Source organism: Canis aureus, chromosome 15, assembly GCF_053574225.1.
Source record: "Canis aureus isolate CA01 chromosome 15, VMU_Caureus_v.1.0, whole genome shotgun sequence".
In the NCBI taxonomy this organism is placed as follows: domain Eukaryota; kingdom Metazoa; phylum Chordata; class Mammalia; order Carnivora; family Canidae; genus Canis; species Canis aureus.
The window spans coordinates 25,694,983-25,717,511 of NC_135625.1; the positions used below are offsets into that span (position 1 = coordinate 25,694,983).

General features: G+C 36.1%; 1 protein-coding gene and 1 pseudogene across 5 annotated transcripts in view; one reads left to right on the top strand and one right to left on the bottom strand.

Moving 5' to 3' along the window:
• Window positions 1-22,529, top strand: part of MTUS1 (microtubule associated scaffold protein 1) — a 165,884-nt gene that overhangs the window by 88,894 nt on the left and 54,461 nt on the right. For all 5 annotated transcript variants that reach the window (XM_077848911.1, XM_077848916.1, XM_077848912.1 and 2 more), the window contains 2 exons: window positions 1,338-1,472; window positions 4,725-4,763. In XM_077848911.1, the coding sequence (XP_077705037.1) occupies window positions 1,338-1,472; window positions 4,725-4,763 (174 nt within the window). The remainder of the gene's footprint in view (window positions 1-1,337; window positions 1,473-4,724; window positions 4,764-22,529) is intronic.
• On the bottom strand, window positions 20,771-21,993 carry LOC144283979 (G patch domain-containing protein 11 pseudogene; annotated as a pseudogene).

Sequence of the window (22,529 nt, forward strand, 5' to 3'; positions counted from 1 at the left end):
TCCATCCTTTAAAAAGTATGTTGAATTTTATAGTAGTTGTATCTTCACTATTATCATTTATATTAGCTCCCTGTAATTTTAAGCTTGAGAAAAACCAAGTCTTTGGGTTCTGGAGAAAGAGAACTGGAAAGGAAAATAGGAAGTTGACAGATCTCTCAGTAGGAGGGAAGACTCTGTTGATATGACCTAATATTGGAAAGGTTACATGGTCACAGGAAGAAGGGACAGATGGTTCATTGTAGAGTGACTTGATGTCTTTACAGGTTTAATTGTGGCATCTATAAACACTATTGTAGGAGTTAGGATGGTATAACCTAGCGAAAATTTCTGCTTTCAAATTTACAACAGTTATAAATAAAGTAGAATCTTACCCTTTTCTAATGTGAGATGAAGAATAGAATCAAGGTTGGTGATAAATGTATGATTATGTGTTGAATATTAGAATAGAACTGGATGCTTAGAACTAAGATTTGAACACCATTGAAAATGATGATAAAAAATCCAATCTGGGTTGGTGGCAGGGAGCTTAATCTTGAGAACCAGGTAGTGAATGAGTGCACCTGTAGATTTCCCCTCTGGCCCAGTGAGTCTATAGGTATATGAAAATGCCAGTGGTTTGTGTGATTAGTAACAGAACATGGATAAAAAGATCAACTTTTATAGGAGAAGGGGACCAGAAAACTTTCCCCAAGTATTTTGGTTTGGATTTTTTTTTTTCTTGGCTATGGAGAAGTGCTGGGTTTATGCTTGAGCATTGTGTAACATGGTGATCCCTTAGGAAAAACAAAACGGTAATGTTAAAAATCCTTATAGAAGCTAAACTTCTGGACAGTGTACTTTTTCAAAGATGACTTAGTTATAGAGAATGGTGAGTTTAGAATGGCGTTTTAAGGAAAGACTAATTTTTTAGTTGTTCCCACATTATTAATACAGTTGGCTGCCTGTGTTTATTATGTTAGATTATTGGCACATCTGCCTTGTCTTCTTGAAGATAGATGCTCTTCCTACCTGTACCTCGGGCATGCTTATTACATGGCATGGATGGCCATATAATTTATCTTCCAACTTTTATTGGGGATGAAAGCTCAACTGGACAACATATACTTCAAACTTGGATTATGCCAGGATGTACGGTTGCTTTGGTTGTAGCATTTACCTTGCATCCCTGAGGACAGGAGCTACATATTATCAATCATTACATTTCCAAGGTGCAGTAATGACTGGCACATTGTAGATGCTTAGAGAACACTTGTTGATTCATGGAGGAAGGAATACATCTTGGAAAGTTGATGCTCTATTTATCTATAAATAAAGTGCACTTTTCTGTTTTGTTGCAGCTGGTAATGCCGCTGTCATCAAGTACGAAGAAAAACCTCCCAAACCAGCATTTCAGAATGGTTCCTCGGGATCCTTATATTTAAAGCCTTTGGTATCCAGAGCTCATGCACACTTACTAAAAACTCCTCCGAAAGGTATGTTCCTCATTGCAGTGAAAAAAGGGAAGACAAGACTTTTTTAAGTCCTTACCTTGTAGAGAGTTAAATTTTGACAGCTAGGTTCGTGGTATATTGAACAGTTATTTACAGAGTCTCTCTGAAAAAAGACACGATACATTTTTACAGCAAAGGAACTCTTCTTCTGAGAGTGGGTAGGTTTTGTAGTTAAAACTTGACATATATAAATTAAGAGATAGAACACAAGTATAAGGTAAAAATAAATGAGACTTCCAGAATTAAATTATTCTAAGCTAGTGCTCTTGAACAGTGAGATAGAAATGCATAATTTACTTCCCACCTTTGGTCCAAGCCATGTTTTTTTTTTTTTTTTTTTTTTTTCTGTTCTTTCCCTTGGTGTAGTACTCGGTAACTGCCGTGGCTATGAAGGACTTTCAGGTTTATAAAATATGTGGTATATACTTAATGTGCAGCTTTATCACCAAATCTCAAGTGCATCTGAAGCCCATTAGAAGTTGGATTCATGCTTAGGGAATTGAAAGACTGCTTAACTGAAAGAATTATGGATGACAAACTTGAGCTCTGATATGTGACCCATATTATAGGTAATGGTTCATTAGTTTTTTTTTAGAAAAGTATTTTATTTATGCTACTTAGTAGATCTCAGCTACTGTAGTTACTCTGGGATATGTATGTCTTATCAGTAACAGGAAAAATATCTTCCAGTATTCCAATTTTAACAGGACGAAATTGCTTAGTTATAGAGTAAGAAACAATTAATGATTTTGGAGGGGAGGAGTTTAAAATATGTACGTACCCTACCCTGATATCTAGGTTAAGACCTATCTAATGAATTTTCTTGATTTCTCTTAGTCATAAAAACAAAGGAAAAACAGATTGCAAATATTTTCTTAATAGACAATTTCAATTAGAAAACAGTTTCATGAAAACAATGCAGTGGTTTGTGTAAGTGAGCTGACAGGGAGGCAAGAGAAGTATTCCAGCCTGGAACAGAGAACATCTTGTCAAATATGACTGAAGAATATCTGCCTCGATGACACCATGTACAAGAAGTCATTAGACTTTTATATATCTCAGTTTTACCTTATGTTCAAGGGAAATACAAGTCAGCAGGTTATGATCCTGAGTTGTAGTTAAGGACCCCCTCTTTTTTTAGCCTGTACGAATTAGCCTTTTGATTTGGCAATTCCTCTACTTTTAACAATGACTGAATGTGTCAGTACCCACAGTGGTACACACTCGCTCACTTTAATGTCCAGGAAAACAGAGAAGCAGACAGAGTCCTCTTTCATTCCATCAACCACAGATAGCTGTTGCATTCCTTCCACTTTTCTCAGGGTGCAGCGTGTACACTCTGCTCTTTTTATTGTGTGGCGTATCACAAAAGCTGCTTCCTTTTTGATGGCTATGACCTACTCTGTTTTCCAATTCCATAAGTTCCTGGACTATTTCTGACTTTTACTGTGGCACATAACACTGAGAGGAACAAACATCTCTTGAGTGTAAGCATTCCTCCTTTCTGATTCTAGTTAGTTCTGATGGGATATCTCTGAAAGAGGAATTGCTGGTTAAACTGTATGAATCTTTTTGAAATTGTTAATATGTTACTCAGCACTTTTCCAGAAAGGTTTAATCTCTCACGGCAGTGTGAGAGTGTCCATTGCTATTCATCCTTCTCCACGTGTGTGAATCTATGTAAAGAATCCTATGATAACTTGAGGTTAATCACCTAGTAATACATATCCGTGCTTTCTCTTTTCTACACCATTGAAGAGAAAATAGGCATAAATACTGGCAAAAAGATTCTTCAGTGTACCAGCAGGTTATTATCTGTGCATGGTCTTAAATACGTCTCTAGTACATCAGATGACCCATTGCTGGGATGACATTCTTCCTGGAATCACATCAGTATGTGAATCTACAGGTTTTATTGACAATAATAAAGTCCTAATATCTACACAAACACCAGTAACTAAAAAGAGATGTCATACTTTGATGCTAAATAACTTCAGAGAATTGGGACTTTGATTCCACTGACAACTTTATGGAATAGAGTTGCTTGTCTTGCTATTGAATTTGAAAGCTTTTATATAATCACAAAGATTTTACTTGACTGAGAATGAATGATTTTTATTTATAATGGCCACATATTTTTTTTTAGAAGATTGATGATTGAGAAAAAGAAATGCTAGGGGAGGGGCTGGGGGAGAGGGGTAGAGAGAATCTCAACAGGCTCCTAAGCATGGAGCCTGACACGGGGACTCTGAGATCATAACCTGATCTGAAACCAAGAGTCAAAAAAGAAAAAAAAAAAAAGAAACCAAGAGTCAGACACTTAACCAACTGAGCCACCCAGGTGCCCCTTGATGGCCACATATTTAAGAGATTCACATATTTAAGAGATTATGGTCTCTGTAAAATTCTATAGATAGAATGTGGCAGCTATTCTAACAAGTAATCTACAGATTACTCGTTACATAATTTTACATAATTTCCAGATTATGCTCTGGAAATGACAATTTCTGGTCAAGTAAAAGCATTCCTAGTTTTCTTCTAGTGACGTATCTTTGTAGCCCTGTATGTATTACCACCACCACTTGTATTTTTTGCCATATTTGTTAATGTATAATTAACAAAATTGTAATACTTATGGTGGTTTGATAGACATACACATTGCAAAAGGATCCCCTAGTTATGTTTCATATTGTGTCAATTTGGAGAAAAAGTTTCAGTATTTTTTCCTTCATAGCTGAATAGCAGGTGAATTGGATTTAATGGCTGGCAGTTTTAGAAATCACACACTAGTCGCTGTCTTTCATAAATACCCTGCTTTTTTGCTCTGTCAGCAGTGGGATAGCATAAACTGTGTAATATGTGTGTAAATTCAGTACGGTTAACATTTGTACTCCAGCTGTTCTTGACTGAAAAAATACTTTAGTTTTCATATCATATTTAATTTGTGACAGTGAATTCATATCACCCTTAAACTAACATCCTGATGTTATTTGGAATATCATTTTATACCTAGAGTGTACTTGATAAAGTTGGTTGTATTTCAGTGGTATTTCTCATCTGGAACCTAAAATGTAGACAATGGATTGTTTTTGAAAATACTTTCTTTGTTTTGAAAATATTTTTGTTTTGTCTTTTGTGTAGAAAATATTTTTTTAGAAAATATTTTTAAATGGCTAATTTTTGTGTGATATTTTACTTAAAATGTGTATTTTACATTTTTTTTTTATTTTTTAGGTCCCGCAAGAAAAAACCTATTTACAGCTTTTAATGTGGGTAAGTGACAACTTTAAATATGGAAGGAGAAAAAAGAATCTTTTTGTAAAGTCATGTTATTGTTGCAAGTATTTAGGTGTATTTACAGTGATGATTTTCACTATTTTTGCTTAAAAATTGAAAGAATTTCAGGCTTGTGGCATGAATTTAACTGCTGATGACTTGGACCAGAATAGTTTAAAATTTGGTCAACATGATTAACAGCTATTGGATGCAAAAGGACATTTTATTAATAACAGATAATTTTAGATTTTTAAAATTATTTTTAAAAATGTGATCTAAAGTGGAGAATATACTTTTTCACAATAAATGCTCTTTTAAAATTGTATAGTCTTCCATTGCTAAACCTTAGCATCAGGTTTTAACACCTTTTAACAGTTCACCTTAACATTTTTCTGTTCTTTTTTATACTTCTGAACAAACTTGCATCTGTCCTTAAAACAGCTTCACCCATTTGAAGCACTACTGGGAATCTAAAAGTTTTGTCTCTTGAAAAGCCTTAAAAACTCATAAAATGTCTTTACTACAGTTCCTGTATTTGATCGAGGCTAACCAGGTCCCCATATACTACTGCATTCTCTAATTTATTATTTATTCATAAGACAGTTATGTGACTTCTAAATGCATTGAAGGTTAGAACAGCAATTTAAAAGAGAGAAAGGTTTTGTAGTACACTGACTATGGTTTACCATGCTTGTGACAGTGTTGAGTGCTACGGATAAAATGGTGAGCCAGAAATGAACAAGGCCCTTTTCTTCAGGAAGCTCGGCAGGAGGTATAAATTTGTGAGGCACTGTATTTAGGCAGTAATTTAAGAAAATAGGATTGATATATTAATGTAGGGAATAACTAATATGCTTGATGTTTCAAAATTGTGTCCAGTTTCTCAGCTTAAACAGGGATGCGTGAGGGAATTATATCACAATTTGTTAACCTTTTGTAACTTCTTAAAGCTAGAGAAGACTCAGCCATCCAGAATGATTTAAATTCTTTTTTTTTAATTTATTTTTTATTGGTGTTCAATTTACTAACATACAGAATAACCCCCAGTGCCCGTCACCCATTCACTCCCACCCCCGCCCTCCTCCCCTTCTACCACCCCTAGTTCGTTTCCCAGAGTTAGCAGTCTTTACGTTCTGTCTCCCTTTCTGATATTTCCCACACATTTCTTCTCCCTTCCCTTTTATTCCCTTTCACTATTATTTATATTCCCCAAATGAATGAGACCATATAATGTTTGTCCTTCTCCGACTGACTTACTTCACTCAGCATAATACCCTCCAGTTCCATCCACGTTGAAGCAAATGGTGGGTATTTGTCATTTCTAATAGCTGAGTAATATTCCATTGTATACATAAACCACATCTTCTTTATCCATTCATCTTTCGTTGGACACCGAGGCTCCTTCCACAGTTTGGCTATCGTGGCCATTGCTGCTATAAACATCGGGGTGCAGGTGTCCCGGCGTTTCATTGCATTTGTATCTTTGGGGTAAATCCCCAACAGTGCAATTGCTGGGTCGTAGGGCCAGAGTGATTTAAATTCTAAAGGTCCCCAGTGGCATGGGTTCAAATATATTCTTACTAAACTTTTTCTAATTAAAAATACACAAAAAGGGGATCCCTGGGTGGCGCAGCGGTTTGGCGCCTGCCTTTGGCCCGGGGCACGATCCTGGAGAACCGGGATCGAATCCCACATCGGGCTCCCTGCATGGAGCCTGCTTCTCCCTCTGCCTATGTCTCTGCCTCTCTCTCTCTGTGTGTGACTATCATGAATAAATAAATAAAATCTTTAAAAAAAAATACACAAAAAGTATCCTTATACACATTGAGATTTTTATTTTCTTTTGTTTTAAATTTCTGGCACATCCTGGTATTTGGGAGAAAAAGAGAGCTAATGTGCTTTAGAATGATTTTATGTTGGAAAATCAGGTAACTTTTAATAGGAAGCTAGATGGTATGATAACTCTGTTTAACTGAGAAACTTCCAGCATGTTTCCCAAAGTGACTGCACCATTTTACATTTTCACCACCATGTATGAGGGGTCCAGTTCCTTCACATTCTTACCAACACTTGTTTTTATCTTTCTTTATTATAACCATTTTAATGGGTATGAGGTGGTATCTCACTGTGGTTTGGGGTTTTTGTTTTGTTTATTTGCATTTCCCTGATGGCTAATGGTATTGAGCCATTTGTATGTCCTCTTTGGGAGAAATGTTTATTCAAATCCTTTGTCCATTTAAAAATTACTTGCACTGTTGAATTGTAGGAGTTCTTTATATATTCTGGATACCAGATCCTTATCAGAAAATGATTTGCAAATATTTTTCCCTACTCTTTCGGCTTTTTCAATAGTGTCATTTGAAGCACTAATATTTCCAATTTTGATGAGGTCCAGTTACTTGATTTTTTTCTTTTATTGCTTAGGCTTTTGTTGTATTTTTTAAATTGAAGTAGAGTGGACATACAATATTAGTTTCAGGTATATAATGGAATGAGCATTTATATACATAGCCAAATGGTCACCACGATAAGTCTAGTTACCATCTAACACCATACAAAATTATTTTTTTTTCCATACAAAATTATTAATGCATTATTGATTGTATTCCCAATGCTGTACTTAACATCCCTGTGACATATTTATTTTATAGCTGCAAGTTTGTACCTCTTAATCTCCTTCCCCTATTTGCCCATCCCCCCACCACCCTATTCTCTGGCAACCACCATTTTGTTCTTTTATTGTTGACCCCAGATCAACATGGATCTGAACTACATGGGTCCACTTTAAGACTTTTTTCAATAAATACAGTATAGTAGTGTAAATGTGTTTTCTTATGATTTTCTTATTAACATTTTTTCTCTAGCTTACTCCATTGTAAGAATATAATATATAATATAGCATACAAAATATGTGTTAATAAACTCTTTAGGTTATCGGTAAGGTTTCCAGTCAACAGTAGGCTAATAGGTAAGTTTTAGGGGAGTCAGAAGTTGTATACAGATTTTTGCCTGGGAGACTGTCAGCACTCCTAACTCCTGGATTTCTTAAGGGTCAACTGTATTTACCATCTATCTCTTTTGTTCATTTCTTGTTTTTTAGATTCCACATATAAGTGAAATCATCTCTACCTGTTTGACTTGTTTCTCTTAGCATAATACCCTCTAGGTCCATCTGTGTTGTCGCAAATGGCAAAATTTCATTCATTTTATGGCTAATATTCCATTGTATATCTATACCATGTACTCTTTAGCCATTTATTTATTGATGGACATGTAGGTTACTTTCATACTTGACTATTGCAAATAATGCTGTACTGAACATAAGGGTGCATGTATCTATTCAAATTAGTGTTTTTATGTCCTTCAAATAAATATCCAAAGGTGGAATTGCTAGATTGTATGGTATTTCTATTTTTTTTAATTTTTTTTTTATTGGAGTTCAATTTGCCAACATATATAATGGTATTTCTATTTTTTATTTGTTGAGGAGTCCACCATACCATTTTCCATAGTGGCTGCATCAGTTTATATTCCCACCAGTGGTGCATAAAGGTTTCCTTTGACTCACATCCTCACCTGTACTTGCTATTTCTTGTCTTTTTGATAATAGCCACTCTGATGGGTGTAAGATACTGTCTCATAGAGGTTATGATTTGTATTTCCCTGATGGTTAGTGACATTGAGCATTTTTTTCATGTATCTGTTGTCCATTTATAATATGTCTTTGGGGGAAAATGTCCAGTTTCTCTGCCCATTTTTAAAAATTTTTTTATAAATTTATTTTTTATTGGTGTTCAATTTGCCAACATATAGAATAACACCCAGTGCTCATCCCATCATCTGCCCGTTTTTTAATTGGACTCTGATTTTGTTTTCATTTTTGGTGTTGAGTTGTGTAAGTTCTTTATATATTTTGGATATTAACCCTTTATTGGATAGATCACTTGCAAGCATCTTCTCTCATTCAGTGGGTTGTCTTTTAATTTTTTAATGGTTTCCTTTGCTGTACAAAAGCTTTTTAGTTTGATACAGCCCTAATTGCTTATTTTTTCTTTTATTGTCCTTTGCTGAGGAGACAGATCCAAAAAATATATATATACTGTTTACGCTATATATATATTTTTTAGTTTTATTGTTTCAGGCCTTACATTTAGTTCTTTAATCCATTTTGAGTTGATTTTTCTGTATGATATATAAAAAAAAAGGGGGTCCAGTTTTATCTTTTTGCTAGTAGTTATCCAATTTTCCCAACACCATTTATTGAAGAGACTGTCTTTTCTCCATTATATATTCTTGCTTCTTTTGTTGTAGGTATTGACCTTATAGACATGGGTTTAGTCTGGGCTCTCTGTTCTTTTGATCTATGTTCATTTTTTGCCAATACTATACTGTTTGACTACTAGCTTTGAAATATAGTGTGAAATCTGGGAGTGTGATACACCCAGTTTTGTTTTTCTTTCTCAAAATTGCTTTGGCAAGGTATTTTGGGTCTTTTCCGGTTCCAAAAAAATTTTAGGATTCTTTGTTCTAGTGCTGTGAAAAATCCTATTGGTGTTTTGATAGGGACTGCGTTCAATCTGTGTATTGCTTTGGATGGCATGGGCATTTTAACAATATAAATCCTTCCTATCCATGAGTATGGTTTATCTTTCTATTTATATGTGTCATCTTTGATTTCTTTCATCAGTGTCTTACAATTTTCAGAGTGCCAATTTTTTATCTCTGGTTAAATTTATTTCTAGGTATTATGAATGGAATTTCTCCTTCATTCCTTTTTCTGATAGTTTTTAGTATATAGAAGTGCAACAGATTTCTGTGTATCAATTTTGTATTCTGCAACTTTATTAAATTCATTAATTCTAGTAGTTTTTTTGTTTTTGGTGGATTTTTAGGGATTTCAGTGCATAGTATATGTCCTCAGTCTCTTCCTTACCAATTTAGATGCCTTTATCTTTTCTGTTGGCATGGCTAGAATTTCCAAAACTACGTTGAATAGAAGTGATGACCATGAGCATTCTTGTCTTACTCATGCTCTTAGAGGAAAAGCTTTTAGCTTTTCACTGTTGAGTATGATGTTACCTGTAGGTTTATCATATATGGCCTTTATTTGTGAGGTATATTCCCTGTATACTCATTTTGTTGAGAATTTTTATCATAAAACGTTGTTAAATTTTGTCAGGTGCTTTTTCTGTATCTATTGGGATAATCATATTTATCTTTCATTTTGTTAAGGTGGTGTATCATGTTGATTGATTTGTGGATGTTCAACCATCATTGCACCCCTGGAATAAATCTCACTTGATCATGGTGTATGATCCTTTTAATGTATTGTTGAATTTGGTTTCCTAACCTATTGTTGAGGATTTTTGCATTGATTTTCACCAAGAATGTTAGCCTGTAAATTTCTTACAGTGTTTTTGTCTGGTTTTGGCATCATGGTTTTGGTAGAATTCACATGCCAAGCTGTCTCGTCCTCAACTTTTATTGGGAGCTTTTTGATTACTGATTCAATTTCATTAGTAGTAATTGGTTTATTCAGATTTTCTATTTCTTCCTGATTCAGTCTTGGAAGATTGTATATTTGTAGGAATTTATCCATTTCTTCTAAATAATTCAGTGTTTTGGCATATAATTGTTCATTGTAGTGTCAGTTGTAATTTCTCTTTCATTCTGACTTTATCTGGGTACTCTTTATTTTTCTTGAAGTGTCTGGCTGAAGGTTTATCAATTCTTATATTTTCAGTGAACCAGCTCTTACTTTCAGTAATTTTCCCTTTGTTTTTAAAATCTACATTCCCATTTATTTCTCCTTCTGGGACCCCACAATACAAATGTTAGTCTGCTTGATATTATCTCATAAGTTTCTTAAACTATCCTCATTAAAAACATTTTTTTCTTTGTGCTGGTGAGCTTGGATCATTTCTACTCCTCTGTCTTCTAGATCTGTCTTCCAGAACACCAATCCATTTTTTTGCATTCTCTAATCTGCTGCTGATTCTCTCTAGTGTATTTTCATTTCAGTTATTGTATTTTGAGCTATGATTGTGGTTTTTTTTTTTAAATGTTATCTATCTCCATATTGAAGTCCTCACTCTGTTCCTCCATATTTCTCTGGTGTTAGATGAGTTTTATTTAGGCTTAGGACTGTGATCTCTTATCAGGTAGATGGCTTATCTTTGTTTCATTTAGTTCTTTTTCTGAGGTTTTGTCTTGTTCTTTTGTTTAAAAACCTATTCCTGTCTCATTTTGTCTATCTGTGTTTGTTTCTATGTATTCAGTAGATCAGCTATGTCTCCTGATCTTGAAGGATTGGCTTTATATAAAAAGTGTCCTCTGGCGCCTGGAAACACAATATCCCACCGCCCCAAGTCCCCCAGCATCAGAAGCAGGTGCTCCATGGTGTTTTCTTTTTTGGGCTATGTGTTCATTCCCCTTTCACTGGATCACTACCCTCGTGGACAAACTGGTGGGTGGAGCTGGTCTCCCTCCAGTTCCTGGCAGGAGCTGCTTTAGCTTCATGCTGTCTGAGGCTACTTGCTAGATGTTGCAGATAAAAGCTCCTTGATACATTGCGGGGGAGGGGGGTGGTTGTCCCAACTGGGATCTCCTGCTGGGTGAGGTAGACCTAGTAGGCTGGAGGTGTGTTTTCTGTTATGGGTATGTTGAGCAGGGCACATCCACAGAGGGGTGCTGGGGTAGCCAAGTGGTGCTAGTAATATAGAGGGAGAATGTCAGAAATGGTACCCACCAGTGTTAGGCTAGCTAGTTAAGAGGGCAGAAAAATGGTACCTGCTAGCATTTCTGCCCCAGAGAAAGTTCCTGCAGATCCCTGCACCTTTGGCACATGCCCTAAAATCAGTCAGCACATCTCTTTCATATATAGCCCAGGTGTTTCTCAAACTGCTGCTTTGATGTGTCTCAGATCAAGTAAGTTTGTGTGCAGGCCTTTTAAGAATGGAGTCTTGGTTTTCTGCAGCCCTCCAGCTCTCCCAGAGTTAAGCCTCATTGATTTTCAGTGAGGGACTCATTTCTTGGTACCAGGCTCCAGGGCTGGAGGCTTGAATGCCTTGCTCGTCAGGGAGGATCTCTAAGGCAATCCCTCCTGCTTGTGTATTGTTGTGCTGGAGGTATGGGTCCTATACAAACTGTCTCTCTGCCTCTCCTACCCATCTTGATCTTGCTTTTCCTTTATATCTTTGTGGAAGAGCTGTTCTTCTAGTCTTAAGGGCATTCTCTGGAAAGTTGTACATGTAGTTGAAGCCTTGGTGTGTCTGGGGGAGGAGGTAAGCTCAGGATCCTCCCGTTCGGCCACCTTCATCCTCTCTCTGATTTTGATGTTCTGTGGAAGAAGCCATTGATTGATGCAAGGTTTATGCCTATGTTTTCTTATAACATTTTTATACTTTAAGCTCTTCAGCTTAGGACTGTGATCCATTTTAAGTTAATTTTTGTAAATGAAGTGGAGGGTCCATCTTCATTCTTTTACACATAGATATCCAGTTGTTCCAGCACCACTTGTTGAAAACAGTAGTCTTCCCCTCATTGAAATGTCTTGGCACTTTTGTTAAAAATAGTTGCCTGTAAATGTGAGGATTTATTTCTGTATTCTCAAATCTATCCCATGGATCTATGTGTCTCTCTTTGCTAATACCACACTGTTGATTACTGTGGTATATAATAAGCTTTTGACATCAGGAAGTGTGAATTTTCTTACTTGTTCTTTTTCAAGATTCTTTTGGTTATTCTGGGTTCCTTGAATTTCTATGTGAACTTTTGAATCAGTGTCCATTTCTGCAAAGAAGTCAGCTGGGATTTTGCGAGACATTGCATTGGATCTGTAGATGAATTTGTGGAGTGTTATCATTTTTACAATATCATGTTTTGATCTTCTTTAGTTTCTTTCAATAAGTTCTTTTGTGAATATTTGTATGCAACTTTCCTTTGCTTTGGAAGGTGCTATTGATATTGGTCACAATAAAAGTGCTGGTTAAATCAATGTAATATGCTAATCTTAATCTCAATTAAATCTGAAATATGGAAAGACATTCTTCATGTCTCAATTCTATATGTAAACTGTTATAAAGGATATTTTTTTCTGAGAGGCATAGTAAATAATCCCAGTATATTATTCCCTTTCTACAATAAACTATTTGCATTAGACTTTTCTACAATAAACTCTTTGCGTTTTTCCTTTTTACAATGTTGGACTAACATCATGCCATATTTCCAAAGCATATCATTGACCCTTGATGTATCAGTAACCCTTGACAAGTGTGGTTATCAGATTGGCAAATTAACTCCTGATTAAATGAGAAAGGAAGTGGAAAATAGGAATCAGATTGTGGTTTTCTTTGGCAAAGCCTTTATCTATGGAGTAGAAATGAGGGATATGATAGAGAATTCTTGTCTCCAATTAACCCTTAATAACTAATGTTATAATAATTGCAGTGGGGAAGATTTTTTAAGGTATCTGGATAGCAGTTTAATCTATATTATGTGGTATAAACATGTATTTTTCAAAATTCATAAACATGATTTTCCATTTTTCCCCCTGGCTGATGGTTACTTATTATTTAAGACTAACCTAGCATTATGATGAGCCCACTGAGGAAAAGTCAGTGTTTTGGCTTTTGGAGAAACATCTTTGATTTTAAGAAGTGGTATCCAAGTAGCCAATGACTTTGGGTGGATCATGTAACCTCTCTGATAATAGTTTTCTGTGTAATTGAAACGAATGATCACTAAGGTTTCTCTCTGCTATAGTATTCTATGACTACAAAGCACCTTGACCTTCCTTATATTCTGCTTGCAAATGCTCTTTTAGATGATACAGAAGACAATGTTCCACACGCAAACATGTTCCTCTGAGCATTAAATTTAAAATAATTATACCATGGCTTTGAGATAGTTTTTTTTTTTTTTAGCAACAAATAGTTGTGAAGATTAATCTGGCCATCTCTTCATATTTTGTTTTAGTAAAATGGTCACTTAATTGTAGAAGTTTGCTAAATTCTAAAAAGTTTAGCATGTAGAGGTTTAAACATCAACCCAATAGTTTTTTTAAATTTGTGATTTTAAATAAATCCAGATAACTTTATGTCCTGTTTTGTTACTTAACATGAGTAATCACTTCTATTGACTATTACATTTAGCAAATGCAGAAATTTTTAACTATTCCTCTTGAATATTTGAGACACCTCTATCACATAAATGATTCTATGATGGACAAGTCTCTCTTTCAAAGTTTGGGGAAGTTTCTTGAGATAGATTCTTAAAAGTAGTTTAAACAAATCAATACCTTTGCATATCTTATAGTTATTTCACTCAAGTGAATTACTTTCTAAAATCTCCATATACCTGTATACCATGATTACAACAGAAGACTGTTGGCTTCACTATACTCTGGTTAACATTGGGTATTATTTTTAAATTGTGGCTAATGTAATAATTGAAAGCTATATGTCACTGTTTTAGTTTAACTTTTCAACAGTTACTTCAGACACTTCCATTATCTCATTAGGCAATAAAGAGGAGCAGAAAGAGAATAAACTTTTGAGGCATTGAATATTGGATTGAATCTTGGTCCTGTCACATTCTTTTTGTGTCCTGACCTTAGGCTGGTTTCCAAGGCTCTCCAAGTCTCAGATTTCTCATTTGGGAATATGAGAATGTTATAGGAATAATTCCCAGTATAAAAGTAATTTTGGCTTCATAGAATTTTTGTATAAAAAGCTCTCAAATGGTAGCTGCTTCTGGGGCTAGGGATCGTGATAATGATAACCCTTTCCATTGCTTAGGGTTCTAGTGACTTATTCTGAGTTCTTTTGCAGATGTTTAATTATTCTCAAAGCAAGTAGGAAAAAACACCTAAAGTCAAGAACCATCCTCCTGGGATCTAGCTGCTGTAATTTATTTAAAGAATCTGATGCTAAAAGATTTTAGCCAACATTGATTCTAAATAAAACATGGTTTTAGAAGGAAGATGTCCCACATACCACATACTATAATTACCTTGGTTCTACCACACATTAAAGCTGTTTGGGATACCAAAGCATGAGAGATGTATTTATCCAGTCCCCTGAGTGTTTTACACAAGATCATCAGGCTCAGGAGCCACAGTGTCTGCCTTGGAGACTGGAAAATGCACTGCTCTCTGCATACCCATTTACTAAATACAGCACAGGAGGATAAGGTTGCTTTTTTGTATCCCTTATTTCCAAGTGTTAGGAAACAGTTGAGAGTTGGAAACCTGCTCTGATGAGGTAATACTCACATAGCCAGCATTTCCTCTGGTGAGAAAAGGGATGAGCCTGTCTTTCACTGTTGGTTTATGATTATAACTTTTATCCTACTTAAAAAGCAGATTTTGTTTTGATATGTGATAAATTTAGTGTTTCACATCAAAGTGTGGATTATTTAGCAACTCTTGTTGGGACACAAAGGGTCTCTTTTCAGCAGGAGCTAGATTCCCACTTTACATACTACATACAAATATAGTCCATATTGATGGAAGTTTTAAACAAAAAAATAGGATGACGAGAAACACTAAGAATATCGACTTGGAAGAAAAGACCTCTTCCAGGAACATTAGTACAAAAGAAAAAATTAATAATTATGACAACAAAAGTTTTAGACTTCCCTTTTGTCAAAAACATTGTAAACACAGTGATGGACGCTAACCATAAGTAAATTTATTGTAGTGATCATTTTTCAATCAATACAGGTATTGAATTATATTGTACACTTGAAACTAATATGTTCTGTGTTGGTTATATCACAAAAATTATAAGCAATAATAGCAAACAACAAACTGGGACGGCACAAGTAACACATTCCATATTTCAAACCAGCAAGTAAAGATGACCCCAGCAATAGACAAATAAATGGACAGACACAAAAGAAAAAAACATGAAAAAGTTTACAAATGGCTAATTAAAATAATGTGCTAACAATGCTTGTGTGTTTTTAAAACTAATATTGGTTTTGGTGTATGAGTGAGGACCAGGTACCACACACACAGTACTGAGGCTGTATAAATTATAACAGCCTTTCTGGAGGTACTATGGGGTTATAAAAAAGTCTTCTACTGGGCAGCCTGGGTGGTTCAGTGGTTTTGCGCTGCCTTCAGCCCAGGGCCTAATCCTGGAGACCTGGGATCGAGTCCCATGTCAGGCTCCCTGCATGGAGCCTGCTTTTCCCTCTGCCTCTTTCTCTCTTGTGTCTCTCATGAATAAATAAATAAAATTTTAAAAAAGGCTCCTACCCAGGAATTCCTTTTATCAGAATTGTTTAAAGTGAAAATACTGATTTTTTAAAATTGCCTTTCAAAGTTGTTTAGAAGGGGAGAGGGAATTGGAAACAACCTGAATGATTTCAGCAACACCTGTTTAAGTTAAACCACTTGTTGAAATTATGTTCACTGACATTTCAGTGACATTTTTGAAGCCACTAAAGCAATATATAAGAGGTAGCTAATGCCTTGGAAAGATAGGAAGTTTTTAAATATACTAAGTTTATTAAGTTTGTGTTAAGTTCAAAAATTGGTTACAGAGCACTATAATGTATAGGTAATTTCACTTCTATTTTTTAAGAAATATTCTACAGTGAAGACGGGTTTTTGTTTTTAAAAACATTTTACATGGATAAAACATAACAGCTTTCATTTTTTGGAGATCAAAGAAATAGAAGGCAATGTCACTGGTCTTGGAGAACTTATAGTCTTATGGGTAGACAGAAGCTAATTTTTCTTTCTAATAGTTTTATGTGAATTTTAAAATATTCATAATATAGGCATTCCTCTTCCTACTAAGGAAGAGGACATTGTGGAAAAATTGGACCCTGAGTTGAATTTCCTACAATTGGAACAGAGATGTGAACATAAGACAGTAAAGATTACAAGGTATAAAAATGAAAAGAGTGTGGCAGTTGTGTCGTGTTGGGAAAGTAAGGAAATAAAGATTAAGATGGATATACTTGGTGTTAGAATTTGGGGGAAGATTGGATAGAGATGCTTGAATCCCTGGTTTAAATATTAATCGGCAGATTCTTCATGATCATTAACAGGACACACATCAGCCCTGGTGTAGTTGCATTTCCTAGCATCTAAGCAGCCCTGCACAGCATATGCTTGAATCCCATCTAGAATCATAACATCACTGTATTCTAAACTGAGTCTGATTAAGTACCTGCACATACACACACATGTGCACATACACTTCCATGCAGACTGCAGTGGAATCTGCGATTCTCTTGAATGTACTAGGATACTGTAACATATTGGCCTGCCAAAAACTTGTATCATTCATATCACATCTTTTTTTGTTTGTATATTAAGCCTTCCTAAAGACTCTCCACAGTTTTTTATTTGTGCCATTAATAGAAACTCAGCTTATTCTGTACCCTTTTAATAAAGCTGTTCTGTTACTTCAGTTTGCTTAATTTAAAAGTCTATTTTTTCTTTGGCTCCTATAATTTTTGTTTTTAAATATGGGAAAATAGAGAAACCTATGGCAGACAAATTGAAAAAATCCTACCTACTCCAACTCTCGGCAGTGCTGACATTTTTGTATACTTGGCTTCAGGTATTTTTTTTTTCTTATTCTTTAAAGTTGAGATCTTACTATTCATACAATTTTAAATCATGGTTTTTGTTTTTCCGCTTGATATCCTAATACAAGCTTTGCTCCCCTTCATAAAAACTCCTCTTATTCCTAATTTTTATAACTGTAATAACATTGTTCTTAGGTAACAAAAGTTCCTTAGGTTTTTCTTTACTGTCCTCAGTGATCTTTAGACATTCTCTTCAGTTAAGTCTTTGTATAGTAACCAAGATGGGCACTTATCTTTAGGTACTCTTCCTATATTTGGCATAATTTCAGAAACTACCGCTAGTGCAGAAGTGATAACAGCTGACCAAATAAGTAATCAAGGAACCTTTTTGAGCCAGTTTTTAAATCCATGCTTCCTTATCCACCCCTCCCCAAACTTCATATGTTATAAAAATAGTTGTAACACCTTAACAACTTCTCATTCACTTATTTAAAAACAAATACATATAAAGTGTTTAGGGGAGTACCTGGCACATTTTTTTAAGAGTTGGCTGTTAGTATGAATGAAAAGAGCATCCCTTTGCTTTGGCTCACGTGTGATCGCCACCAGGGGGCAGACTGTGCTGGGAAAGAAGTGAAAACCCAGCTGGAGCTGGAACACCTTTCCTGTGCGTGTGTGCCTGTGGTGCACCTGACTGCACCAGCAAGAACCGCTTTCTGACTTTTGACTTTCTGACTAGTGCTGCTGCTTTTTATTCTCATAGTTTCTTGTTCTGTTTAAAAAAGATCATTAGCGACATTTACTTCTGATAGATGTGGGAGCTTAGTGCAGTTGAAGTCAAAATTTTAATGAATGTGATGAGCTGGTGGCATGTTGCTAATTTCTCCTTTTGGATAGTCTGGGCTAAAGGATTTCCCTTTTGCACCTGGATTGCTCAGTCGGTGAAGCGTCTGCCTTCTGCTCAGGTCATGATTCCAGGGTCCTGGGACTGAGTGGAACATCGGGCTCCCTTCTCAGCAGGCAGCCTGCTTCTCCCTCTCCCTCTTCCCCCAGTTCATGCTTGCTCTCTCTCTCTCAAGTAAATAAAATCTTACAAAAGATTTCCATTTTAACCAGGATAACCTAGAGTTTACTATTAACTAACAGACAAAAAGCCATCCAAAACAAAAAACTGCATGACATCTGAAATGGGGTGGTATCAGGTCTGTTTTTAACACCAACATTTAATTTGATTCTATTTATGATTGTCATGCTGATTGATATTTTATTTATTTTTTTTCAAATTTAAAAATTCTTTTTAATGTTTTGCTTCCCTTGGTTTTCATTGTCATTATGATATCAACAGACTTTTATTAATAAAAATACATTTTTACTCATATTGAAAGCCTGTGTTTTTCATTGTCGATGGATAAGACTGGAGGGATGTTTCCCGCTGTCCAAGGTAGGCCTAGTTCTAGCCCTTGACCTGGAAACACAGACTATAACTCTGGTGGAGTCCCAGATCCCATCAAGGTTATTTGCACATTCTCAGCCTAATTATGCATGAACACCTTAAAAATATTCTTGACCACTAGGCAGGTGGGAAGTTGTTCCAATTGTCAGTTACTGGAGAAAAAGAAGCTGGTACCTAACTCTGTTCCATCTAGAACAATCCATGTGGCTTTGGGAATGGCTGTATGAATGTCAGCATACTGGCTGAAATGACAACAACACATCTGACTGTAATTCCAAGGAAAGATGAACTCCTTTGTTTTAGCTATTCAATTTTATTTTTTAAGTGAAAAAGTAAATATTAAATACTATTATCCAACTGTATAAACTCTAGTATTATATATATAAATATGCATATTTATATTTATAAAAATAATAATTCATTTTCTGGATGAAGAACAGAGGCTTGGAAGTTAACTAGGTGATTCACAAGCTCTGCTGAGTCTCAGAATCAAGGGTAGTAATGTTCAGGCCACACCGACCAATTACATCTGAATCTCTTGGGGTAGGATGTTCGTATTCTCCTTTTTTAAAGTTCCCCAAGCTAAACATGAGAACAAATGAATTAGGTCCTATTAGGTCAGAGGCCGACACAAGTTGTACTATTGGTTATCTTAACTCAAATATAGCTTAGCTTTTGCTGTGTTCTTGTGTGTGCAGTTTCTAATAAAAGGAAGGAAGCTGATCCTTTGCTCAACGGTACTGAAAGGTGAGCTATAAAATTGTACCCCAAGAATGTAACAGTGCTCTATTTCTAACTTGTAGAACTAGTCTTCATCCACAGGTGCTTATCAGGCTCATTCTTCAAACTTCAAAAGAAATACAGATATCCAGAAATTATTCTAGAGCAGCTGAATCAAAATCATTAGGAGAGGCACCTGAGCTTGTAAACTTTAAAAAAAGTTCATGATTTTTTTTTTTAATTTTTATTTATTCATGATAGGCACACAGTGAGAGAGAGAGAGGCAGAGACACAGGCAGAGGGAGAAGCAGGCTCCATGCACCGGGAGCCCGACATGGGATTTGATCCCGGATCTCCAGGATCGCGCCCTGGGCCAAAGGCAGGCGCCAAACCGCTGCGCCACCCAGGGATCCCTAAAAAAAGTTCATGATTTTTGATGCCAAATTTTGGCTGAAGATCTTTAGAGGTGTGCCACATGGTATGTGCTTAGCTGTATTCGGTTAAATTATAGGGAAGCCGATTTTTAGAAAAATAACTTTAAAAAATCACAGAGTTATCCAGCAATGGAACAATCTATTTTAAGGCAGTGAGCTCTCAATAGCTAGAAAAATAAAGACAGAAGTTGGATTACCACCTGCTGGGAATGTTGTCCAAAGGCCCTCAAATTTAGTAAGTAGTTGGATCACCTGATATCTAAGGTTACTCTCAATTCTTAAGTTTCTTTAGCCAAAACCTGCAATCGATCACCTACAATGGATGTTCACATTGTTGTGAAAACTCATGATTTTTCCAGAAGTATCATAATGATATTGTTTCTAAAACTGGCTAGAATGAAGTAATATCAATGAAATAGTGTTAATGGAACATTGTCTCTTATACTGGTCTTACCAAGGGGAATACCTTTCCCCTTGCTCGAATGGACAGAAGGGACTTTTTCTTCCTCCCTGGGAGACAGAAGTGTGGGAACAAGCTCTGTGAATCCTCATTCATTTCCTCTCAAAAGACTCTCATCTGATGAGTGGTTTTGGGAGCAGGAACTCAGCACGTGTGGCCCAGCCCCCAGTGGGTTCTCTCACCTTAAAAGCTAAATGGTCTCAGAATGCCAAGGTGGCCTCTATCTCTGGCAAGGCAGAGGTTTGCAGTTGTATGCAGGCAGCGAGATATTTTAGGGAGCCTGATAGGAAAACAAGACAACCTGGCTCTCTACTTTGGCTTCCCTTTTATAATAAAGCTGACATTTTGATCTCTCTCAGACTCCCATGTTTTATTTCTTAATTTGTTCCAAAGTAAAGAGGGGAATAAGAGAGTTACCTATTGGTGTCCTTAAGCCCCATAAGCATCACAATCGAGTCATAAATTGTAATTGCCCTTGAGTTCTGAGATAGCATTCCATTATTTTCTTGAAACTGATGAACAACCATAAAGTACAAAGTATTTCCAAAGTTACAGAAGGAACACCACATGTAAAAGGCCATCTTTCTTTACTGACATAATTTGGGAATTCTAACTGCACAACTATCTGTTTTTAGCAAACAATAACATTTTCTAAGATTGTACTTCTTGAGAGTAATCTTAGTCATGATCTGCAGCAGTTGGTCCTGGGCAATTTGAAGAGAGGTCTTCTTTATCTTCAGAGGCTGTTCCACACCAAATACAATACAGATGTTCTTCTCTTAAATAACCAGTCAGTATTTGTAATTTTTCCAGTATACTTAAGTCTTCACTTTTATAGTCATCTTCATCTTGCTCTTTTTTCTCCTCTTCGTCAGTCTCCTCTTCAAGCCCTAACCAGTACCATGCTTCCCTGGGAACCTGAATGTTCTTCTGTGTATCCAACTGCCGGCAGGCTCGCTGGCTTCTTTTCAGGTCCCCTTCCAGCTTCACTTCATCTTGCTTATATTTAAGTCGCAGTCGAAACTGCTCTGCAGCTGTTTCTTCAGCTTGGTTTTTCATGTGAATCTTTCTCCTATAACTTTCTAGTTTTTCCTCTGCTTTCTGTTTCAGTAATGCCTCATGACCAAGGCTGCTTTTTCCTGTTTTGACGTTAAGGGGGATTGGCTCAACAATACCATCTCCACTCTTGCCAAGGGGCTGACCACTTTTATATCCCATCTTTTGCAGCAAGGTAAACCCTTTGTTTTCACAGCCTAGTGCATTCTTCAACCCAATGTCACGTCTTTCTTGTTCTTCTTCTTTTAAACTCTTCTGCCTGTTTTCAAATTGGCTTCCTGTTGCTTTTCTTCTTTCCGATGGGCTTCTCGGATCTGCCTTAGCATTGGCAATCCTGGTCTAATGTCTTGTTGGACATTAATGAAGGAATCAGACATATAGTCCTCTTCTTCTGCCGTGTTCAACTTCATATGGCAAAGGTATCTGGTAGCTCTACTAGCCCTGGACCAGCTGCCGAGAGCGCGCGCTGCACATGCGCCCACCTACCAGCACAGGACTTCTGAGCCTCAAGTCTCACCTGAGTTTCCCAAGCAAGCAATCCTGATTGATATATTTTAGTCACAAGTTTTTGAGGGATGTTGGCAGGAGGAAAGGTAGTTACAGCATATTAATATGCAGAACCTGGGAAAAGGGTAGTTGTTTAATAATAAACTGTGATAAAGTGAAAAGACAACATCTAACTGTAGCTCTTCCTTAATTCCTTGGATATTTGTGGTTCTGTTGCCATGGATACAGGGTGTTTTTTGAGATCCATCCTGTGTGTGTTAACAAGTTATATCTTTCCCACAGCTAACCCTTGATAGAAAATTGGGTTTGTGTCCCTTGTTGACAGCTTTTAAGATGTTAGGCTCCTGGGTGGAGGAGGAGAAGGGAAAAGGAATTATTCAAAATTTATCACTAACAGTTTCTACATTTATTTCTAAGTCTTGTTTTCTTAGGAAATCTTGGAAACAAGCATAGATCCTTTTTTATACATTGTTTTCTTTTTTAAATCAAAAAGGGTTAAGTGTTGGGTTATTCCTGGTTATTAATAATATTACCTTTGCTTAAGTGAGCATGTTGCCTGGCTACTTTATTTATATTCCTACCTT